Consider the following 18,230-nt stretch of genomic DNA (forward strand, 5'->3'; position numbering starts at 1 on the left):
TGTTCATAACAATGCACACGACATATGAAAAAAAAAAAGACCTCAACTCTTAAGACTACTTCCATCACATTTCTATCCATGTTAACAATAAGCAGCATCTTACGATGGATTTGCAAATTCCACAAAAAGCCCTGACCATTCAATATATGTCTGTTATTCAGTATGGCCAGTACTCCGATCCAGAGGCAAGAGCAGGGAAGAAAAGATGAAGGCAGGGACACAAGCATTTGTTTTCATCCCAAGGTCAACCAAACACATCCCCACACAGGCACACAAATAGATAGGCCACTTCAAAAAAGGAAAATGACTACAATGGGCAATTTACCCAGAACAGGCAGGGGCGATGGCCAAGCCACAGCTGCACATACACACGCACACACTTGTGCACCCTCATTCACGCATACAGCTGTGCCTCTGGGCCAAGGTTCTGGCAAAGCATCATTACCCTTCCCTGGAGGTGATACCATATCCCAGCATGCATTTCTCATGAGGAGTGGAAATTACCCATGGGCCATGCTGAGAGGCAAAAGACTGTGTCCTCTCCTCTGAATGTCTCCTTGATTCCTTTCTCTTTAAATCATTCCATCACTGCGGGGTTGTCATCAAAGAATGTTGACTGTCCCATCCTCTAAACACAAAACTTTCTCAAAGACACATTTTTGGCTACCTCTTGACTGATTGGATATAGATTGATACTAGTCATTAAATAGCATCTACCATATAGCAGGGATAGGCAACTACTACTATTACTGAATATCAGAATGTGTGTCGCTGTCCATGGCACTGAAACTACTTTTGGCCACCTCTTTACTGATTGGATATAGATTGATACTATTCATGAAATAGCATCTACCGTATAGCAGGGATGGGCAACAAATACTACTACTACTTGAATATCAGAATGGGTGTCGCTGTCCGTGGTTCTGAAACTACTTCTGGCCACCTCTTTACTGATTGGATATAGATTGATACTATTCATGGAATAGCATCTACCGTATAGCAGGGATGGGCAACAACAACTACTACTACTACTACTGAATATCAGAATGGGCGTTGCTGTCCGTGGTTCTGAAACTACTTTTGGCCACCTCACCTCTTTACTGATTGGATATAGATTGATACTATTCGATAAATGGCATCTACTGTATCGCAGGGATGGTCAACTACTACTACTACTGAATATCAGAACGGGTGTTGCTGTCCGTGGTGCTGAGACTACCTTTGCCCACCTCTTGACTGATTGGATATAGATTGATACTATTCATTAAATGGCATCTACTGTATCGCAGGGATGGACAACTACTACTACTACTACTACTGCTACTGCATATCAGAATGTACTATGTTGCTGTCCATGGTGCTGAAACCGCTTAAACCTAGCAGACCACACAGTTAAAAAGTAAAATAAAAACACCAACAAATTATTAATGTATTAATTGACATGACATTCCACTTCCTGTATAAGTGCTATTTAAATACACAGCCTCTTAAAACACAGCCAACAGTTACTATTGCACATTTTCCCATTACTTCTGCTGCAGTAAGATCAGTGCACAAACTATGAAAAGCACTTAAATAGAGAACAGAAGATGTGGCTGGTAGCCAGTAGCCACAAATGTTTATTATGGGCAAAGAAATCTCCCTGCACTTGAGACAATAGTAATCCCCAGGTGTGGTGTAGTAAACAGAGCAGTGGCAGGTTCTTTCACTTAAGAGGCTGTGGAATCCCCAGTTTGCATATAATCCTGTGGTCCAGAACCTCTCACACATACAAACACAGTGTGCACTTTGTTTACCGCTGCCTTAATTTCCATCTAGCGCATCTGTCCCATCTGTAGACTCACACATAAACAAAAAAAAAAAACTACACTAGTGCACATGTAACAGCAACAATGTGCTCAATTCAGCTTTTCGAAAACACATAAATCACAATAAAAAGCGCTTACTGATGCTGCAGCGCCATCAACAGAGTGGTCTATTTTTTTAGCTCGTGCTATTCTCCTTGTCATAGATAAACAGATTTTATAGTACACTAGAGCAGGCTAAAAAGCATGTCACTGTGGCAGCCTGCGGGTTGGCATGGGCGACTTTCCCATCAAAATAAAGTATGGGCAGAAGTGGCGGCCATGTTAGCAAGGAAGAGAGTGCCTTCAATTGTAATGGAGCAGAGCTGTTAGCAAACAAAGCATCTACCGTCGGCACACAATTAAAAAAAGAAAAAGAACATGTTTCAACTTGGATGGATGGATGGATAGAGCATTTTCATACGACTTACAAAGAAATTCCAGATGTAGCCCCATATGTCGTGCTATCTTTACACAGTATGTTACTGCCGAACCCTTAAAAAGTCTTACCTAATAAAAACATCAACAGAAAGTCACGTCCGTGTTCTCCCGGTAGCACACTGTGGGGCTTATTGGCTCTTGTATAAGGGTGAAGTCAAGCAAACACATGGGAGAAACAATATACGGCAGCCTTGTTTTTGATCACTGCGTTGCGTCTTCCATTTGCCTTCCCATCAATCGGCATCTCTCTAGGCCAAACTTGCCTCTTCAAGACGTTAGTAACACACTTGTGCTTCTCTTGAGCTCTTAAGCTTTGTAACAATAACCATCCACACCCACCGCTTCCACCTTAGTGGTCCCTAATTCCCACTCTCCCTGAGCTAATGTTCCTCTCCCCCTTGTTCTTCCTCACACACCCCACCCACAATGCCTCACTACTTGTTTCTTCTTCCTTCCATCTTCTTAATCAAAGTCTTCTCTGTATTTAGCAATTTGTTGTGTGCCCTTACTTCTTCTAGCGCTTTAAGGAGACGGCACACAACAAACAATCCAGGCAACCACTAATCTAAATTATAAAAGCACTACTCTACTAAGCAATGAGTGTATGCACATTGATCCACTTTCACCAAATCCCTCTTCCTTTCGCTGCTTTATCCCCTCCTCTCACACTTTGCTTATCTAACGCCTCTTCTTCCTGCTTCATCTGGGCCCGTTTCCTACTTCCTTTATCCTTCCTCCCCTTATCTACTTCATCTACCACCTTCCTTTACTCCCATCATCTATCAGGGCTTTGGGAGTTTGGTGTCCTCACTTCTACTCTGCAGCTGTCATGGCACCCCTAACAGTGTTGACAGCAGTCACATACATACGCACACCCAAAAAAAAAAAAAACATGTTACGCAGATTACATTGATTGTATGTACACGCATTGGTGCACATGCAAAAAATAGCCCCTGCCATTCCTCGAGTCTAAATTGCTCCTAACTCATTTAGCACTCCATGCAAGCTCAGCTAGATCCAATTATTGAAAAAGAAAGACTGGAGTCGGAGTAGGCAGTCAGTTAACCTCGTGGCACAGAGAAATGTAACACGTTCTGTAGTTACAATTCAATTAGATGAAGCAGAGCGAGAGATTGTAATGGCTTGACAAAAAGCACAACTGGAGAATTTCAAGGCAATTTTGTGCAGCGCAGGTAAACCTACACAATGGTGTCAAAACTAAATGCACGACCAGTATTTCCTTCGGAATCACAATAAAGGTGCCGAAGCTCCTTTGATCAGATTCTTGAGATGATTCTTTATCATCTTACATTCATAACCCAAGGTTATTGACACTTGGCTCATCAAGACAGGATAACCTGATCAGCTTTCCTCTTATCGGTTATTGACACTTGGCTCATCAAGACAACACGACCTGAGCAGCTTTCCTCTTCAGTGTGCTCTGTGTCGTCACTCATCGATATTTCGCCAAGGCGTATTCCGAGAAATATAAATCTATGTTCACCTGCGATTTCCGAATGCATCAATCCGATCCAAGTTCGTGCGTGACACATTTGACTGTGAAAGAAAATCTTACCTGGGGTCTTTTTGAATGGAGTCAACAGAAGGTGAGCGCTGCAAGGTCCCTTCCGGCGGCAAGGCCGGCCCAGATTTGCTGTAAGGTGACTCCACCACCGAGGGGCAGTACTGCAAGGTGCGGTAAGGGTCGGCCACGTAGGGGTCCGAGCCGTACATGTCCCCTCCTCCCCCGCTCGATGTGTAGCCCGGTCCCACCGTGGCATAGTTGTGGGTCCCGCCACGGCTGTAGTTTCCCGTTCCGGTGCCGTGACTCCCTGTTCGCTGCAAAGGGGTGGAGTCGACACCAGGGGAGGAGGGAGCTATGGCGGGAAAGTAGGGACAAAGGACATAACTTAGGACATGCTCATGGAGACGGTGGGAGAAGTCTACAAGGACAGTCGGTGAGATGGAGAGCAAAGTAGAAGAGAGCAAAGGATAGGGACAAACAGGCATGTCTCCATATGGATTGATAAATATTGGCCACATGCCCAGGATTAGCAACAAGACCAATGTTTACCGCGGGGATTGGAGAGAGGGAGAGAGACAGGGAATGACAAATATTGTGCAAAAATCATTGAAACAACTGCTACTAAGAATTGCACTCACATTTTCAGGAACATTTTGAAATAGAAAATAAACCCCACTTGAAAACTAGCCACTGTTTCTTTCTTGTTATGCAGCAGGAGAACAACTGGATCAACTTCTATACGCCCAAATAATGAGACATCTGCTCGCGAGCGGTAACGACTGAAAAGCATAAAAACCAAATGTAAAAACACCAAGCTTTATGTGCTTAGCCAGAGATGGGAACTGAATGGGGAATTGCTTGGTGATGTAAGCATTCTGCTGGGCCGCTGGAGCTGTCACCTTCCTTTGCTCCTGTGCTGTGTGGGAGCAAAGCAGTGGCGATATATCAAGGTGTTAATGTGAGTCTGGGGGCCTTGTTTCTCGGGCTGTAAAAACACTCCAAGAAATAGCGAGTGCATGTGTGTGGCCGTGTCTGTGTGTGTGTGTGTGACGTGTGGACGCTGATCCATCTCATCTGTCATTAGAAGCAAGGTAGACAACAAGAAAAAAAACACACACACAAATGTACACACATGCAAAGGGACACTTAACTGCGATCTTCAAAGACTATGCGATAAATCACAAAGGGGATCAATGAGAGGCTCGTGATTGACTGGAGCTTTAACACAATCCAATCAGACTCCTATTAAAGGAGGATTAGCCTTTAAAAATTGAACTTGAATTAGAAATCAGTCAACATGCCAGACGTGAATAAACAATTCCTGATCACACTTGTTCATTGTAAAGTGATCTGTAATGTATTGGAAATTCACATTCATTCCAGTGAATTCTGTATTTGGTGTCTTAAAGAGGGAGACATTTGTAAAATGATATGAATGAGACATGATGATATATCAATTGTATTGATGTTTTCACCAACAATTTGTAATACATCGGTTCAAATAACGTTTGAAACCAGATCCTAAAAGACTATTTTGAAGAAAAGGCAAGAACAAAGGCAGCCTCAGCAGAACTGATGAAGCGGAACGCAAACAAGTGCAGGACACAAGATTGTTGAGTGACCACCTGTCAGTTGACCGGAAGGTTATTTGCTGCAAAACATCCGACATACCGGAACTCATCGGCTTCCTTGCAGCTTTTCCCTTGTGGCTACGAGTCAGGCATATCTTTGAAAGAGATGTTGTCTTAAGAAGATGATGATTAAACTAGGTCACATGGTCTAGGAGCAGGACAACATTTTTTTTTGGGGGGGGGGTGTATTTACTGTTTGCGGTATTATTCGAAAGTGTGTTTATGTGTGTTCCAACAAGACCTCGACTGATCTTCAAATGATAAGAATTCCGGTTTTTGTTTGGTAAGTCAAAGGGCGTCGCTAATTGCAAATGACTACATCCTCAATAGAGCACGACGACAGTATTAATTTCTCTCGCGTTAAAAATAAGACAGCAAGTATCAAGGGGGGGACGCAATGCGGTTATGCACGACAACGCGATCCTAACACTATGCTTGCAGCTGCTTTGTAAAACCATCGTACATGTTGTTCCTGTCATGTCACAACATACTAAATATTAAAAGTGTATTTTCCCATGCAGTTGCACAACAACAAGCATGTCAGCGCCGTTTCTAATCAAGTGACCGACCGGTAAGTGTACATACTCGGCTGTCTTAAGTGTCGGCCTCAGAGTACTTTGCTTGTTAGTGCTCTCTTGAGATGTGGCACACACTTGTTCCCTGTCATCACTCCCTCTAACTCACATACTCACCTGCTTAACACATCACAGCAACCCGTGATTAGTGTTTTTCAATTGCTTGTATCAGACAAGCGAGTGAGGGAGAAAAAACACCACGTTATGCGATATGCGATGAAGGTACATCAAAAATAATAAGAGTTCTTTACATCAAGTTTAAATATGAGGAAAAAAGCAAAGAAACTATAATGATGGAGAATTTGGGGTGGGCAAACGGCCAGTGATAGCAATTCATCCAAGACGGTTTACATTTCTAAAATCAAATAAAACCTCCGTGGGAAAGATCCGACGCTTGTAAATGAATAAATAGTTCATCGTCTATGGTCTCAAAGTCAGTTGGAAAAGTCTCCAGCTCACCGGCAACTATAATAACCAGCAGTGTACTAAATGCATGAACAACTTTGATTGTTGTATAACAATTTTCATGGCTTTAATATGGCCCACTGAGGACTTAATAAATGACAAGTGATAGAAAAGAAAAGCTTGGAATGCGTTGCAGTTTAAGAAAAAGGAAAGCGGTGTGGGGATGAAACGCTTGCAGAGCAGTGGGCAACCCAGAATAAGAGAGGCTAATGAAGCAGAGGAACTCCCATCAGAAACAAATCCTGCTCTTTTCTCCCCTTTTTAAATTGTCTCAGTGATGCGTCCGTCTTCTTGAACGTCTCATTAGTAGTCGGAGCTTTAGGCTAACACCGGTGGTGTTGGAGTAAAACTGCACCTTCTTGAAAGAGGACAAATCTCCAAACAGGAAAAGTGATTGCCAGGGCAGGTGCAATGAAAGGAAATGAGGTGAGCAGCATTTTATGCCAATTCAATAGTATAGTTTCACTTTGATCGAGTTGGAAATAGTTCTTTGACATTACATTTTGTGGAATACTCAATCTTCTTACTTTGTTTCCTTTTCTCCGACCTTAACAAAGCCGAGTGTGAAAGTGTCATTTGTCTCGGTCACGGTGTGTTCTGGCTGATAACTTGACCTTTGCCTGGCTGGGCCTGCCTGGAGGAAATCAGCATGAGGGGGGGGGGGGGTCTTATTTAAAGATGCATACATGCTATTCCGTATATATATTAGAATGGTGTACCTTGACCTTTACAAAGAAATAATGTCTGTAAAAATGGGATGGAAAATAATATAAATCTAAACCTTCACTCATACTTCAAAAAATGTGGAATGTTTGCTTCCCACTCACTTTGGTGTTACGTAAACAAATAACTAGCAGATTAGCGCCATTTATTTGGTTTTTGACACAATTAGGCAGCTAGCTTAAGCACCAGTGAGCTTAAAAAGAGAAGTAGAAGATGGGCGGAAAGGAGTATAGAAGTTGAAGGGACTCAAAGCACTTCTCAGAGCTTTTTGTATCCATCCTCCTTCTCACTTTCATCTCTGCCCGCATTTCTTTTTCCTCTACTCTGTCTACGTCAGTCTATTTTGCCCTCGTGGCTTTATTGCCTTTTTCTCTCCTTTCTTTATTTCTCACCTCCCTCCAGATCCTTCCGTCTCCATCCTCGCCCCATCCATCTTACCCGCCTCATGCCTTTCAATCCCCAGCCCCTGCTCTTTTTTGAACTCCCTCTACGGTTCCTGTTTTTTTTCCCCCTTTATCCCACCGTCCTCTCTTCATCATCTATTCATCCCATGTTTTTCTCGCCTTTCTTCACAATCACCCTCTGTCTCTCCATCGCGCCGCCTCTATTGTAGCAGGGGAAGACTCTGTGATCAGAGCCGAGGACATGTCCTTTCTCTCGACACGCTTCGACGCTCAGCACGATTACACAAAACCTCTCTCACTCTCTGACACACACACACATTGGCTCACAACTTCTAAATATCAACGTGATTGACATGGTCTAAACATGTATGCCCCTGGGGCATTTTTGTGTGCAGTGCATTGAGGTCATGCAGATATAACCTTGGCCACATCAGCGAAAGGTGAAGACACATAGGCCTGTGTGCACACACACACACACAAACACACACACATGCTTGGCTATGGAGGAGAGGCAGGATTACTTTCTCCCTAGTTTAAATCCCTAGGAGTAGCTCCAGGGCCAACACATAGCTCTTGATGTTCCAGAGCTAGAAGCAATGGCTGACACATACAGCCATACAGTATGGAGTGTTGCAGCTGTAGGACACTTGTCTGGATGAGGCAGGTTTAATGTCCATGGGAGAAGAAGGACAAAGTGTTATTGTTTGTGTCTCTATGTATTGGGCTGACACCATTTACTATATGAAATAGGGCATTCCAATTCATGATACTGTACTTAGATAACTGGAAGTAATCAGAAAAAATGTTTTCAAAACATTTAAATGCGAAGAAAATTAGATCTGATTATTATTTATTTTTTTTGAGACAACTGCACATAAATAGGTCCGTGTTTATCTGCAAAACATGCAGAACTCGCTGCAGTGGTGGGCCTGGAAGCAAGGATATGCATCAATGTTTGGCCAAGTATTACCTGGCTGCCTCAGTGGCAAGCAGACAGTATGAACCGTCCATTGCTGGTGATCATAGATTATTCCAAAGCATTTCTGCCTATTTTTATGAGCATTAATCATTTTTGACATTTTCCTGAAATAGAGATTCTCTACTACATGGTATAAATAGTGCTGGAGTTTTATTTAGTGCTCTCAATGACTGGGGCAAACAATCTGGTCCAGGTTTTGTCCAGGCTCTCACAGACTCTAAATAGGTTCGTCTTAGCGTCCAAGCTTTTATCACAAATCACCCAGCGAGCATACAAATATAAATACAGAAAGGGATCTTTTAAGGTCGGGGGGGGGAAATCTATGTGAGTGCTTTTCCAGCTTGACTTTTTACTGTTATTTAAAAGACAGAGGGTCTATCAATAAACCAGCAGAATCAAGGGCCAAGCAGAAATTGATCCAAGCCAAAGGTATCTAATCACAGTTGGCCTGGAGACTGACACGACAGTGACTGGGGAGTTGCTTTGGCTAAAGGCTCCAAAGATATTGCACCATCGCCCAAATGCATTTATCAGGATGAGAAAACACTACTTAGTGCTCAACAAGATTTCGCAATCCTGGAAAACCGTCAATAATGTATTCCAGAATCATATAAAATATTAAAATGCACGGTCAATACTGTATCTAATCGGGTACTTCACGATGCTTTATAAGCGAAACATAAGGTTATCAAAAAATACCACAGTTGTGAATAAAAAAAACCCCCATGAAAACAGCAATCGATAAAATGATTTTTAGATCAGGGTTACTAAAATATTTCCGTGTGCACACCATCCCTTTTTTGTTACCGTTCTTGCTCTCCAGGAAGGAAATCATTCTCTCCATTTAAGAGGTGCCATTAAATGTTCCTGCCTTCTGGCTAGAAGAAGCCAAATAAATGCACCATTTCCCTCCCAACTGTCTCCATCTTTATCACCCTCCTGTCCTCCTCCTTCCTCTGAAGATGAGCTCATCCTTGCTCTCAACTCTCTTGCCTTAAAACGTTGTCTGTCAATCAAATTGGATTCACTGGATTCTTTGGAATACCCTTTTTGGATTAAGAAGAACAGTCAAATGATTGATTTTCATACAGAGGGGCTAATGAGATCTGTAAGACAACAAAAGGGATGTGAACGGCGGGAGCTTCCTGACTGCGCTGCTTGAAATCAAGGAAAACACACCTTGCAAGGAACTGCAAGCAACAAAGGAAAGGCAAGCCACATTCAAAATCAATTTGTATCATGTTAATGTAGCAAGCGGAGCAATAGGTCTTACGTTACACTGTTTGAGAGAGAAAAAGACAAAAGGGGAGAGCACCCCATAAACCATACTGATATCGCAACAAAGGAAACCATATGTGAAAGCAAAAGACGTTTCTACGTGGGAATCATCTCTTGAAATAGGCCACATTAACCTGCGCTCCTCTGGGGCCTTGGCCTGGTTTAATCCATGAGCGAACACTGAAACAATGCCCACACACATGCAATAATAGATTTGTGTGAAAGGGAAAAAAGAGCATCCCAGGAAAGCTGAAGTTGGTCAGTCATCTCCTTGCTTTGAAAACAGAACATGATAGGGACGAGTGTTCGGTCCACCTATCAAACCCAGTGGGTGCCATGATCAAGTACCTAGAGCACATCACCAATAATGATAGCCCGCATTTCCTGAATAAATGCCATCCACCATGCAGGGTTCCCAAGAATGCAACTTTGACAATTATTGACGGAATAGGGCTAAATTAGCCCTCTTTTCTTCCCATCATGAGTGATAATTTGTCGACTGAATCCTTGCAGCTTAATCATGCGAGTCTGCCGTTGCCAAGAAATAGCAATGTCACATAATTAATGACTTAGTCGTCACTGTATCAGCACGGCTCTTTTATCAGTTCATTATGTGCAGTCGCTTATGTAATACAAATCCAATTTTGATTTTCTTATAGTCACGGAACAGGCAATATTAAATTGTTCTCTTCTTAACGATGCTTTGTTGTTTATCTACCGGCTAATGTATTTGAGTTTAAATTGAGTATGGAAACAATTGTTAGGCTGGGAAATTTTGGAGAGGCGTCTTATGAAGCTCAAGGGTTGTAATTAAAAGCACAAGCTCCTACTGATATTTTGGGGCGTCTGTGCAAATTTCCTTTGTGTGTTTTCTTACAATCATGCACTTATTGAATTAAAAGGCTTCTGAGGAAGAAAGTTCTACCGCTGCGAGACTGTCGTGAGAAGAGGAGCACACCCGATGAGCCATTAATGTTGAAGTGTACCTAGAAAGCAGGGCTATGTGCTTCAAGGTAATTCTCATCGCCAAAGGAGTGAGTGAAACTGATCAACTTCAATGGAGTGCCATATTTATTACCATGGTTCTGACCCATATGCTAATGATAGCTATTAAGGCTAGGCTGGCTAATGACATCAAGGGAGCTGTGAACATGGCGGAACCGACTTGGGTGTTTTCATGTGGGTATGATAATGTTAATGGGATTAGCACAGCGTACCTAAACCCGCACTGAGATAAGCGCAGTGAGGCCCTATTAAAAATACATTGGCAACAATGGAGTTACAAAGGGAAGCTGAGGGAATGAAGACGTCTTAGAGTGAACGTGAGCTTGATAGTACGACGGGGTGTCGCTCCGTCCCCCCGTTGAAAACGACTACGTCAAATAAAAACTCTCTGACACTGTCAATAATGTGCAGTATCGTGTTTTATGGAAAGTCCAAAGTTTGATTGATTATTTTATGGCATATATTATTCAAGTAAAAAAAATATCTCATAATAAACTAGGGCAGCAAGGCTTAGACATCAACATTCAATATAACAAGATGAAACAAAACCTGAACAAATTGGATGCAAATGCACAACCTATGAAAAGTTGAAAGAGGCCAATGTAAAAACTGCCTACCAGTGTTGTTGCGGTAGGGGCCGGTGTCGGGCCCTTGGCCCTGGCTGAGGCTCCTCATGGGACCCTTGTGGTAGACGCGTTCCTCATATACGGGGTCTATATGGTGCTCTGGGGACCCCAAAGGTCGGAGGGGCTCCTGGCTATGCTGACTACTGTAGGAGCCTCGAGAGCCTGGAGTGAAGAAAGGAAAGGGAAAAGTTGAAAAGTTGTAAAATCACCCTCTAGATCTCAGATTGATTTTAGAGTAGACGAGGAAAACGGATTTCAGAAGGTCCATGAAAAAATATGACTATGGGATCATCATGACCTTCAAGACTGAAGAGGGCCTTCAAATGTATTGTTATGAAGAGAATAGAGTACAGTAATAAGAAAAGGCATGAATAGGTTCAAATGTATCCCTTTTACTCCAAGACCTCACCAATTTAATAATAATAATAATAATAATAATAATAATAATAATAATAAAGCTGACTTTGACTTTGATTTTCACCATTTACATATTGATAAGGAGGTCATCAACAGCAGGCACCATGATGGATAATGAGCAGAAGGTAATAACAAAGAAAAAGAAAGAAGACTGTCACTGCTTTTCATTCTTTGCTGTTTGTCAGCGATAAAAATAATGAGAGGCCCTGTGTTTGGCACCAGGTCCAAAATCACAGGGCGGCCAAAACATTGACAGCGTGTGTTTGTTGATTACACTGGTGAACAAGCGGAAGACAAGGTCAGACGAAAAGATCAAAACAGGAGTCAAAAAATAACTGGGAGAAAAAGAAAATCTAAATTTATATACCCTTTCACGCACACACTCGCAAGAGAAAGCCACTGGTGAGAGTGAATGAGAAGGAACGAGCGCAAACGATGGTCCAGTGGAGCTATCGTGTCACATTAGCTCTCAGTCGATGGCAGAGGAGATTCTGGCCTCTGAGGAGGAGGAGGAGGAACAAGCCCTCTTCCATGATTTAAACCTCTAAGTATTATATCAATACATTTTGGATAATTCAGTGCCTTCGACTTTGTACAGGTGCATAAAAGCAGTCTTGGGTGACTTTTGTGAGAAAGACAATTATGTTGGTTACCAAGATTCACCCTTACCATATATCTAACCCTGACCGAATAAGCCACTAAGGATAATAATCCTTTCTGCCAATAAAGCCTTCATTAAAACATTTCATTCTTGTTTTAATGAGGAGAAAAACTGCTGGCAAAATCCATATTCATCTCAATACTATTGCAATTAGGGAAGCCCCGCGGACAGAACTGCAAAGCGGTACTATGGGCACTCGCATTGGTTTGAAAGATCAATTTGGGTTGTTTACATGCGTCTCGCATTAAAGACACGACATAGCACAAGATGGAGAGCTATTGAACAGAGAAAGAATATATCTGTGACATCCACTGAGTCGTGCTGCGATGACAGAGACGAGAAATCAGCGGGAAACGACCGAGATGAAGACAGAAAGTGTCCGAATTTGCAAGTTAGCCAGCTAATAGAGAGTCAAGACACACCCACTTAACAGCACGACTCCCTTCGTCTTTGAAGTCTCTATCAATTGGTTTTTATTTCTCGAATCATCTTTTTGGACTGACCTCTTTCTTCGCAGAGGGAAAAAGAAAAGAAGAAACAAATGGTGCCGAAAATAGCCGTCCCATGATGTTTAATTCAGTCAAATAAGAATTATGAAATGTATGAATGAACGTTGGCCCCTTTGTGGTTTTTGCTGTGTGGAAATAATTCAAAGCAAATATTACATTAAATTGTTTTGCCGTCTATTTGGTATTCTTTTACAATTAGTTGAGTGACACAACACACTGTTCAAAATAGCCGCGTGGAAAAATACGACGACCAAATGACAAGGGAGTGAGGAAACAAGAGTAGTTTTTTTTTTTTTTTTTCAATAACTCAACTGTATATGTACTTCCAGCAAATGTCATGGTCAGTTAATTCTGAAATAGAGCAAAGCTTTATACTTGACCATGCAAAAGGATCATAACTGTGCCTCAGGCAACATCATTCAAAGTCAACCATTCAAGTGTCGCTGCTACTACACATGAAGGACTTTCTTTCCTCATCCCACTTTGCAATTTTCTATGAGTTACTAAGTCAAGATGGGAAGAATTAATCAGTGGACTATTGTCATGATTCACTCTGAGTTGATTTTTTTTTTCTCTCATTTGGCTCTTCAATGTGTCGTCCCCTAGGCAACAAAGGAGTCAAGCAATTAGAAGCACTGGAGACTGTTCCCATACTTTGCACTGCACCGTTTCTTTATCTTTACAATTTTCTGGATTGTGGCCCGTATTCCACGCTGCGCCTTGTCAGATGTTTTTTTTTTTTTCATAGTGTTGCTTGTTTTCCCTGCTAAGTTCTGGCCTTATTCCGGTATCCCTCCTTGCTGTACTCCATTCTCATTTGTCACTTTTAGTTTCCACTATGGTGGGTCCTATTGTTCCAGCTTGTCAGTAGCGCTTTATGATTATTAGTCTTTTATTTTTGTTGTTTGCGGAACAATACTATACCTACTTGTCAGTAGCACTTTTATTTGTGTTTTATTGAAATAAAGACTTTGAAGCGCTAGTGCAAAGTGTAGTCTAACAGTGTTAGAGCATCAGTAGCGTTTTCTTTCTTCTGGTATTTTCATAGTTCATAGTTTTTGCAGTTAAATGCCTTCAACGCTAATGTCATAATTATGACACAATCCAACAAAATCCCAAGGACGTAAATCTCAAGAAACTAAGCACAACACGCCGAGGGTGTCGTTCACAGATCAGTTAATTCAATCGACTTAAACGCAGCACTTGACCTTTTTCGGAATGGCTGAGCGAGGCACTGATATGCAGCAAAGAGGCTCCATCATAACCCAGGTGCTTAAATAACACTAGGCCTACACACTACCGTACACACACAGTAGTATTGATATCCGTATAGATTTTCCCACAAAGAATGCTTCCGCTGGAGACGCAAGTTTTCATTGATAGCTCTTCCGAGTGAACTCCAAATATGTCGTATCCATAATATGAACATTGAGCCAGAACAACAATCTGATTTACGTTTTGTTAATGAAGTCGTTAAAAAACGGATTTAATTGGCAAGTTAATATCAAAAATAGGATGCCGAGGTAATGCAGCGATCTGAGATTTTGTTGAATTTATGGCTGGATAATACTATTTCATATTAATTAAATAACTACCAAGAATTCCTGAGAGGTAAATAAAGTACCTAGCAACCTACCTGCTAATATATACAATACAGCCCATGCAGATAATAAAAGTTTTATGATGCAAACAGCATGCACTCAGGATTAAGTTATTGCAAATAAAGTTTCCCATTGAGATCAGTTGAAGCAAGTTGTTCAAACAGAATCACTGCAAGTGCTGACTTACCAAGCAAGTGCAAATGAGTGGTAAATTTACAGTCGCAATGCCTACGATAACAATTTATGCAACGGGTGTCTCACCTGCTAGACTGCCGGGCCTCTGGAGTGTAGCAGTTGCGTAGAGCTCATGGGAAATCTTGTACTGGTCGGACGCATGGTGAGCTGCGAGCCGTTTGGGAGACAAAGTGGCATAACTGCCGATGCCTGAGCTCATCTGCAACGCCAAGAAGTAGTTCTCAGTCAAATACTGCTAAACAAGCTCAGGGAGTCGGCGAGATTAATTGCAGAAACGGCTCCAATGACTTCACTCACTCTCTGTTGACAACCAGATGTATATGCATTTTGCTACAATTGCTTCCTGTACTTTTCCATTTGCACACCTTTATTTCCATTTGCTCGTGGTCAAGTTTCCTAAAGGGGCTTTATGCATGGAAATTGTCACTTTGTGGAAATCTCTTGAAAGCACTTAGCATTATATAACTCGGTGAGCTCAAATGCCACACATCTTTGCCCATTGTAAACAGGCTTTCAAATTTAGAACAACAGTATAAAAAGCTGCTCTTTGACAGATAATGCTCAATGTGGTACTTCTTAACACTACATTCAACTGGCAGCCAGAGTATGTCTGAGGGAGGTCTTTACCTGATGAAGGGGTGATGATGATCCTGCCCCTCCACCAGTGGAGTTGGGTGGAGAGGCAAACCTCAGGGGAGAACCTCCACCACCCCCTGTTGTCACGGCAACGTTGGTACTAGGAGACAACAAACATCATTCATCTGCAAAATCCTTTTTTAAAATGATTTTTACCAACCTTTTAAATTTCTTCCCACAGTTTGGGAAACCCAACATAAGGTCGGGATCCCATTTCCCACTGCAATTCATTCCCAGTCACCCGTGTACCTGAATGACTTAGCCAGTCGATTAGCGGGACACTGCTTGCTGGGGGAGGAGGAGGAAGGCAAGCGTTGAGCGGTGGAGTACCCCAGAGAATCAGACGCCGATCCCAGGCGTTGGAGCTTATTGGGAGAACCTGGCCCTGAACCGCCTCCCCCGCCACAAAGAGGCGAGTTGACACGCTGGGCCGGTAAGGTGGAGCTGGAGTAATAGATGCCTTCAGGACAAAGGAAAGAAAAAAAAACAATTGCATTGCTGCCATTCCTGTTTCAATAAAGACATCAATAAATGACTGATAAAACCCAATCCACCATCGACAAACACTCACTGGCCACATCATTAGGCAGGCGCACCTGCTGTCAAGAAAATTCACCACAACAGGCTGCGGTGACAGTAAAAACAGTTTGGATTGACACTGTCAGTGACTTATTAAGCACAGTTTGCAGTGGAAAACATTAGAATTTCATCATACTGTGAACATTTTCTCTCTTCCCCCGCCACAACAATAATCACAGTATCTCTCTGACAGTGTCAATCCAAAGCGAGCATTATTTGCTACATTGCTTTCAATTGATTAGAGCTCATTAGTATGTGCAGGTGATACACAATAAAGCACCCAGACTAGAATTGATGTTGAGCGTAGACCTATATTGCACGAGAGTCGTAGCTCATCAGGCATAGGGGACGCCATAGGGTCCCGACTCCAGATAAATGTCAAAAGATGGATGGATAAGATGAGGCTGGATGGCTCGAACATGATTGTATAACGTGTGTCTTCTAATTAAATAGAACAGAGAACGTGCGCTGCATCGTTTTGAATGAGCTGCAGAAAAGTTTGGACACCCCTCATGTATAAATTGTCGTAAATCACTTCCACCATCTTACAAGTATTCTTTTTTTTTTTTATCTAAGGTGCCGTGCATAACTGTCAGTGTCGTCAAATTTGAGCAACTCGGCAAACTGTCACGGGCCGCCAGCTTGATTCATTAATATCATAAAAGTTATGGCTAATTGACCAGAGGCTGGAAAAAGAGAAGAGGTGAACACTTACCCGACCCTGCCCCACTTTGTGATTGTTGCTGCTGGGCTGCACGGCTCGAAGTCACCTAGGGGGTTGGTGGAAGAAATACAGTGGACGAAGGATGAATAATTCCATAGTGAGAGGTTGGGGGAGAAAGGCAGAAAGAGATAAAGAATAGGGAGCATTAATAAACTTTTATGCACAATGACTTCAGTCATATCTTTGCACGAGGAGGTCTGCATGAACCTCAGAGAGAACATGATGAAATCCCTACAGAACACAGAAGGGGGATTCAAACAGACTCTCGGAAGCAGACGGTGAACTCGGAGGAGCTGCTCTGACCGAAATAATCTCTCATTAAGCCTTGTTGTACCACCTACTCAAAGTCGAGTAGACAACTGCAAAGGCTTTGTGTATTAACATATTTAATATCATGTATTGTCACGTAAACCCCATCACTCGTTATTTAAGCCATCAAAGTTAAATAAAGTTGTGATTCAAATCCCTCGGTGTTAAATCCAAATTCATACCGACGTTTTGTTTTGATTGTACTCCAACTGCTTTATCTACCCAACATCCAAATCAAAAGAAGATATCAGCTATTGTCAAGCTGGCTGAAGCCAAGATAAAATGCTAGCCACGAGGTCTATTGTGAGCCGTTTCCCCACAAGAATTTCGTTGGATTCCCGAGTACAAAGTAATGCTTTGCAATTAGAGAACAAATGTTTTCCTTTGTGTCCTGTTCTTTGAAAAACTACAAATGCACAGTTGGAGTCCTCCACAGTGTATCCCATGGGCACGCTCTAATTTTTATGATCATGTATGTATCATGAAAAATGTTCAATAAAACAACCAGGTTCTTATAATTAGAGCCCATTAGCATTAAACGGCCTATTGGCTTTTGAATGATGCACAATCCATGCGGAATACACATCAAAACCATTTTTGGCACCATGTTGAGATTTCAACTACATTTACGAATAAACAAACTTTGAACGCGAGCCAAATATAACTATGAACCGGCTTCCGCGTGCAGAACACACATCAACATCATATTTCTACAAATCGGCATTCAGCAATTGTTTTGTGGCAGGTGGCAACACATTATGCTCACTTCCAACATTTGGCACAATTTCTGATTGGATTCTCATGAGAACTTGCTGCCTTGGTCTTCACACACAGCGGTGGGAGGGAGAGGACATATGCCAGTGCTCGGCTGAGCCTCGCAGCCTTATGTTGATACTTAAAGCTGTAAAGGTGATCCAGATACATTATTACTCACCCGAGCAGCTATAATAGAGCATCACGCAAGCACACAGTCACCTTGAAGCAGCACTGGTGTCATTTCACTTTGCCTTGCAAAACAAAATAACACAAAAGAAAAGCTACTTTCTTTCTGGCTCACCTCAATTAATGGCAAGAATAAATTGCATCTAAAAGAGGTGTGCGAA

At 42.2% G+C, this 18,230-nt stretch overlaps 1 protein-coding gene across 1 annotated transcript in view; it reads right to left on the bottom strand.

Annotated features, from left to right (window-relative positions):
• Positions 1 to 18,230, bottom strand: part of ctnnd2a (catenin (cadherin-associated protein), delta 2a) — a 115,301-nt gene that overhangs the window by 40,391 nt on the left and 56,680 nt on the right. The window contains exons 8-13 of the mRNA XM_061265843.1: positions 16,810 to 16,864; positions 15,765 to 15,975; positions 15,507 to 15,615; positions 14,946 to 15,078; positions 11,488 to 11,658; positions 3,862 to 4,162 (exon numbers count right to left, since the gene is read on the bottom strand). Coding sequence (XP_061121827.1) covers positions 3,862 to 4,162; positions 11,488 to 11,658; positions 14,946 to 15,078; positions 15,507 to 15,615; positions 15,765 to 15,975; positions 16,810 to 16,864 — 980 coding nt within the window. The remainder of the gene's footprint in view (positions 1 to 3,861; positions 4,163 to 11,487; positions 11,659 to 14,945; positions 15,079 to 15,506; positions 15,616 to 15,764; positions 15,976 to 16,809; positions 16,865 to 18,230) is intronic.

The sequence above is a fragment of the Syngnathus typhle genome, linkage group LG19 (assembly GCF_033458585.1).
Source record: "Syngnathus typhle isolate RoL2023-S1 ecotype Sweden linkage group LG19, RoL_Styp_1.0, whole genome shotgun sequence".
Classification (NCBI taxonomy): Eukaryota; Metazoa; Chordata; class Actinopteri; order Syngnathiformes; family Syngnathidae; genus Syngnathus; species Syngnathus typhle.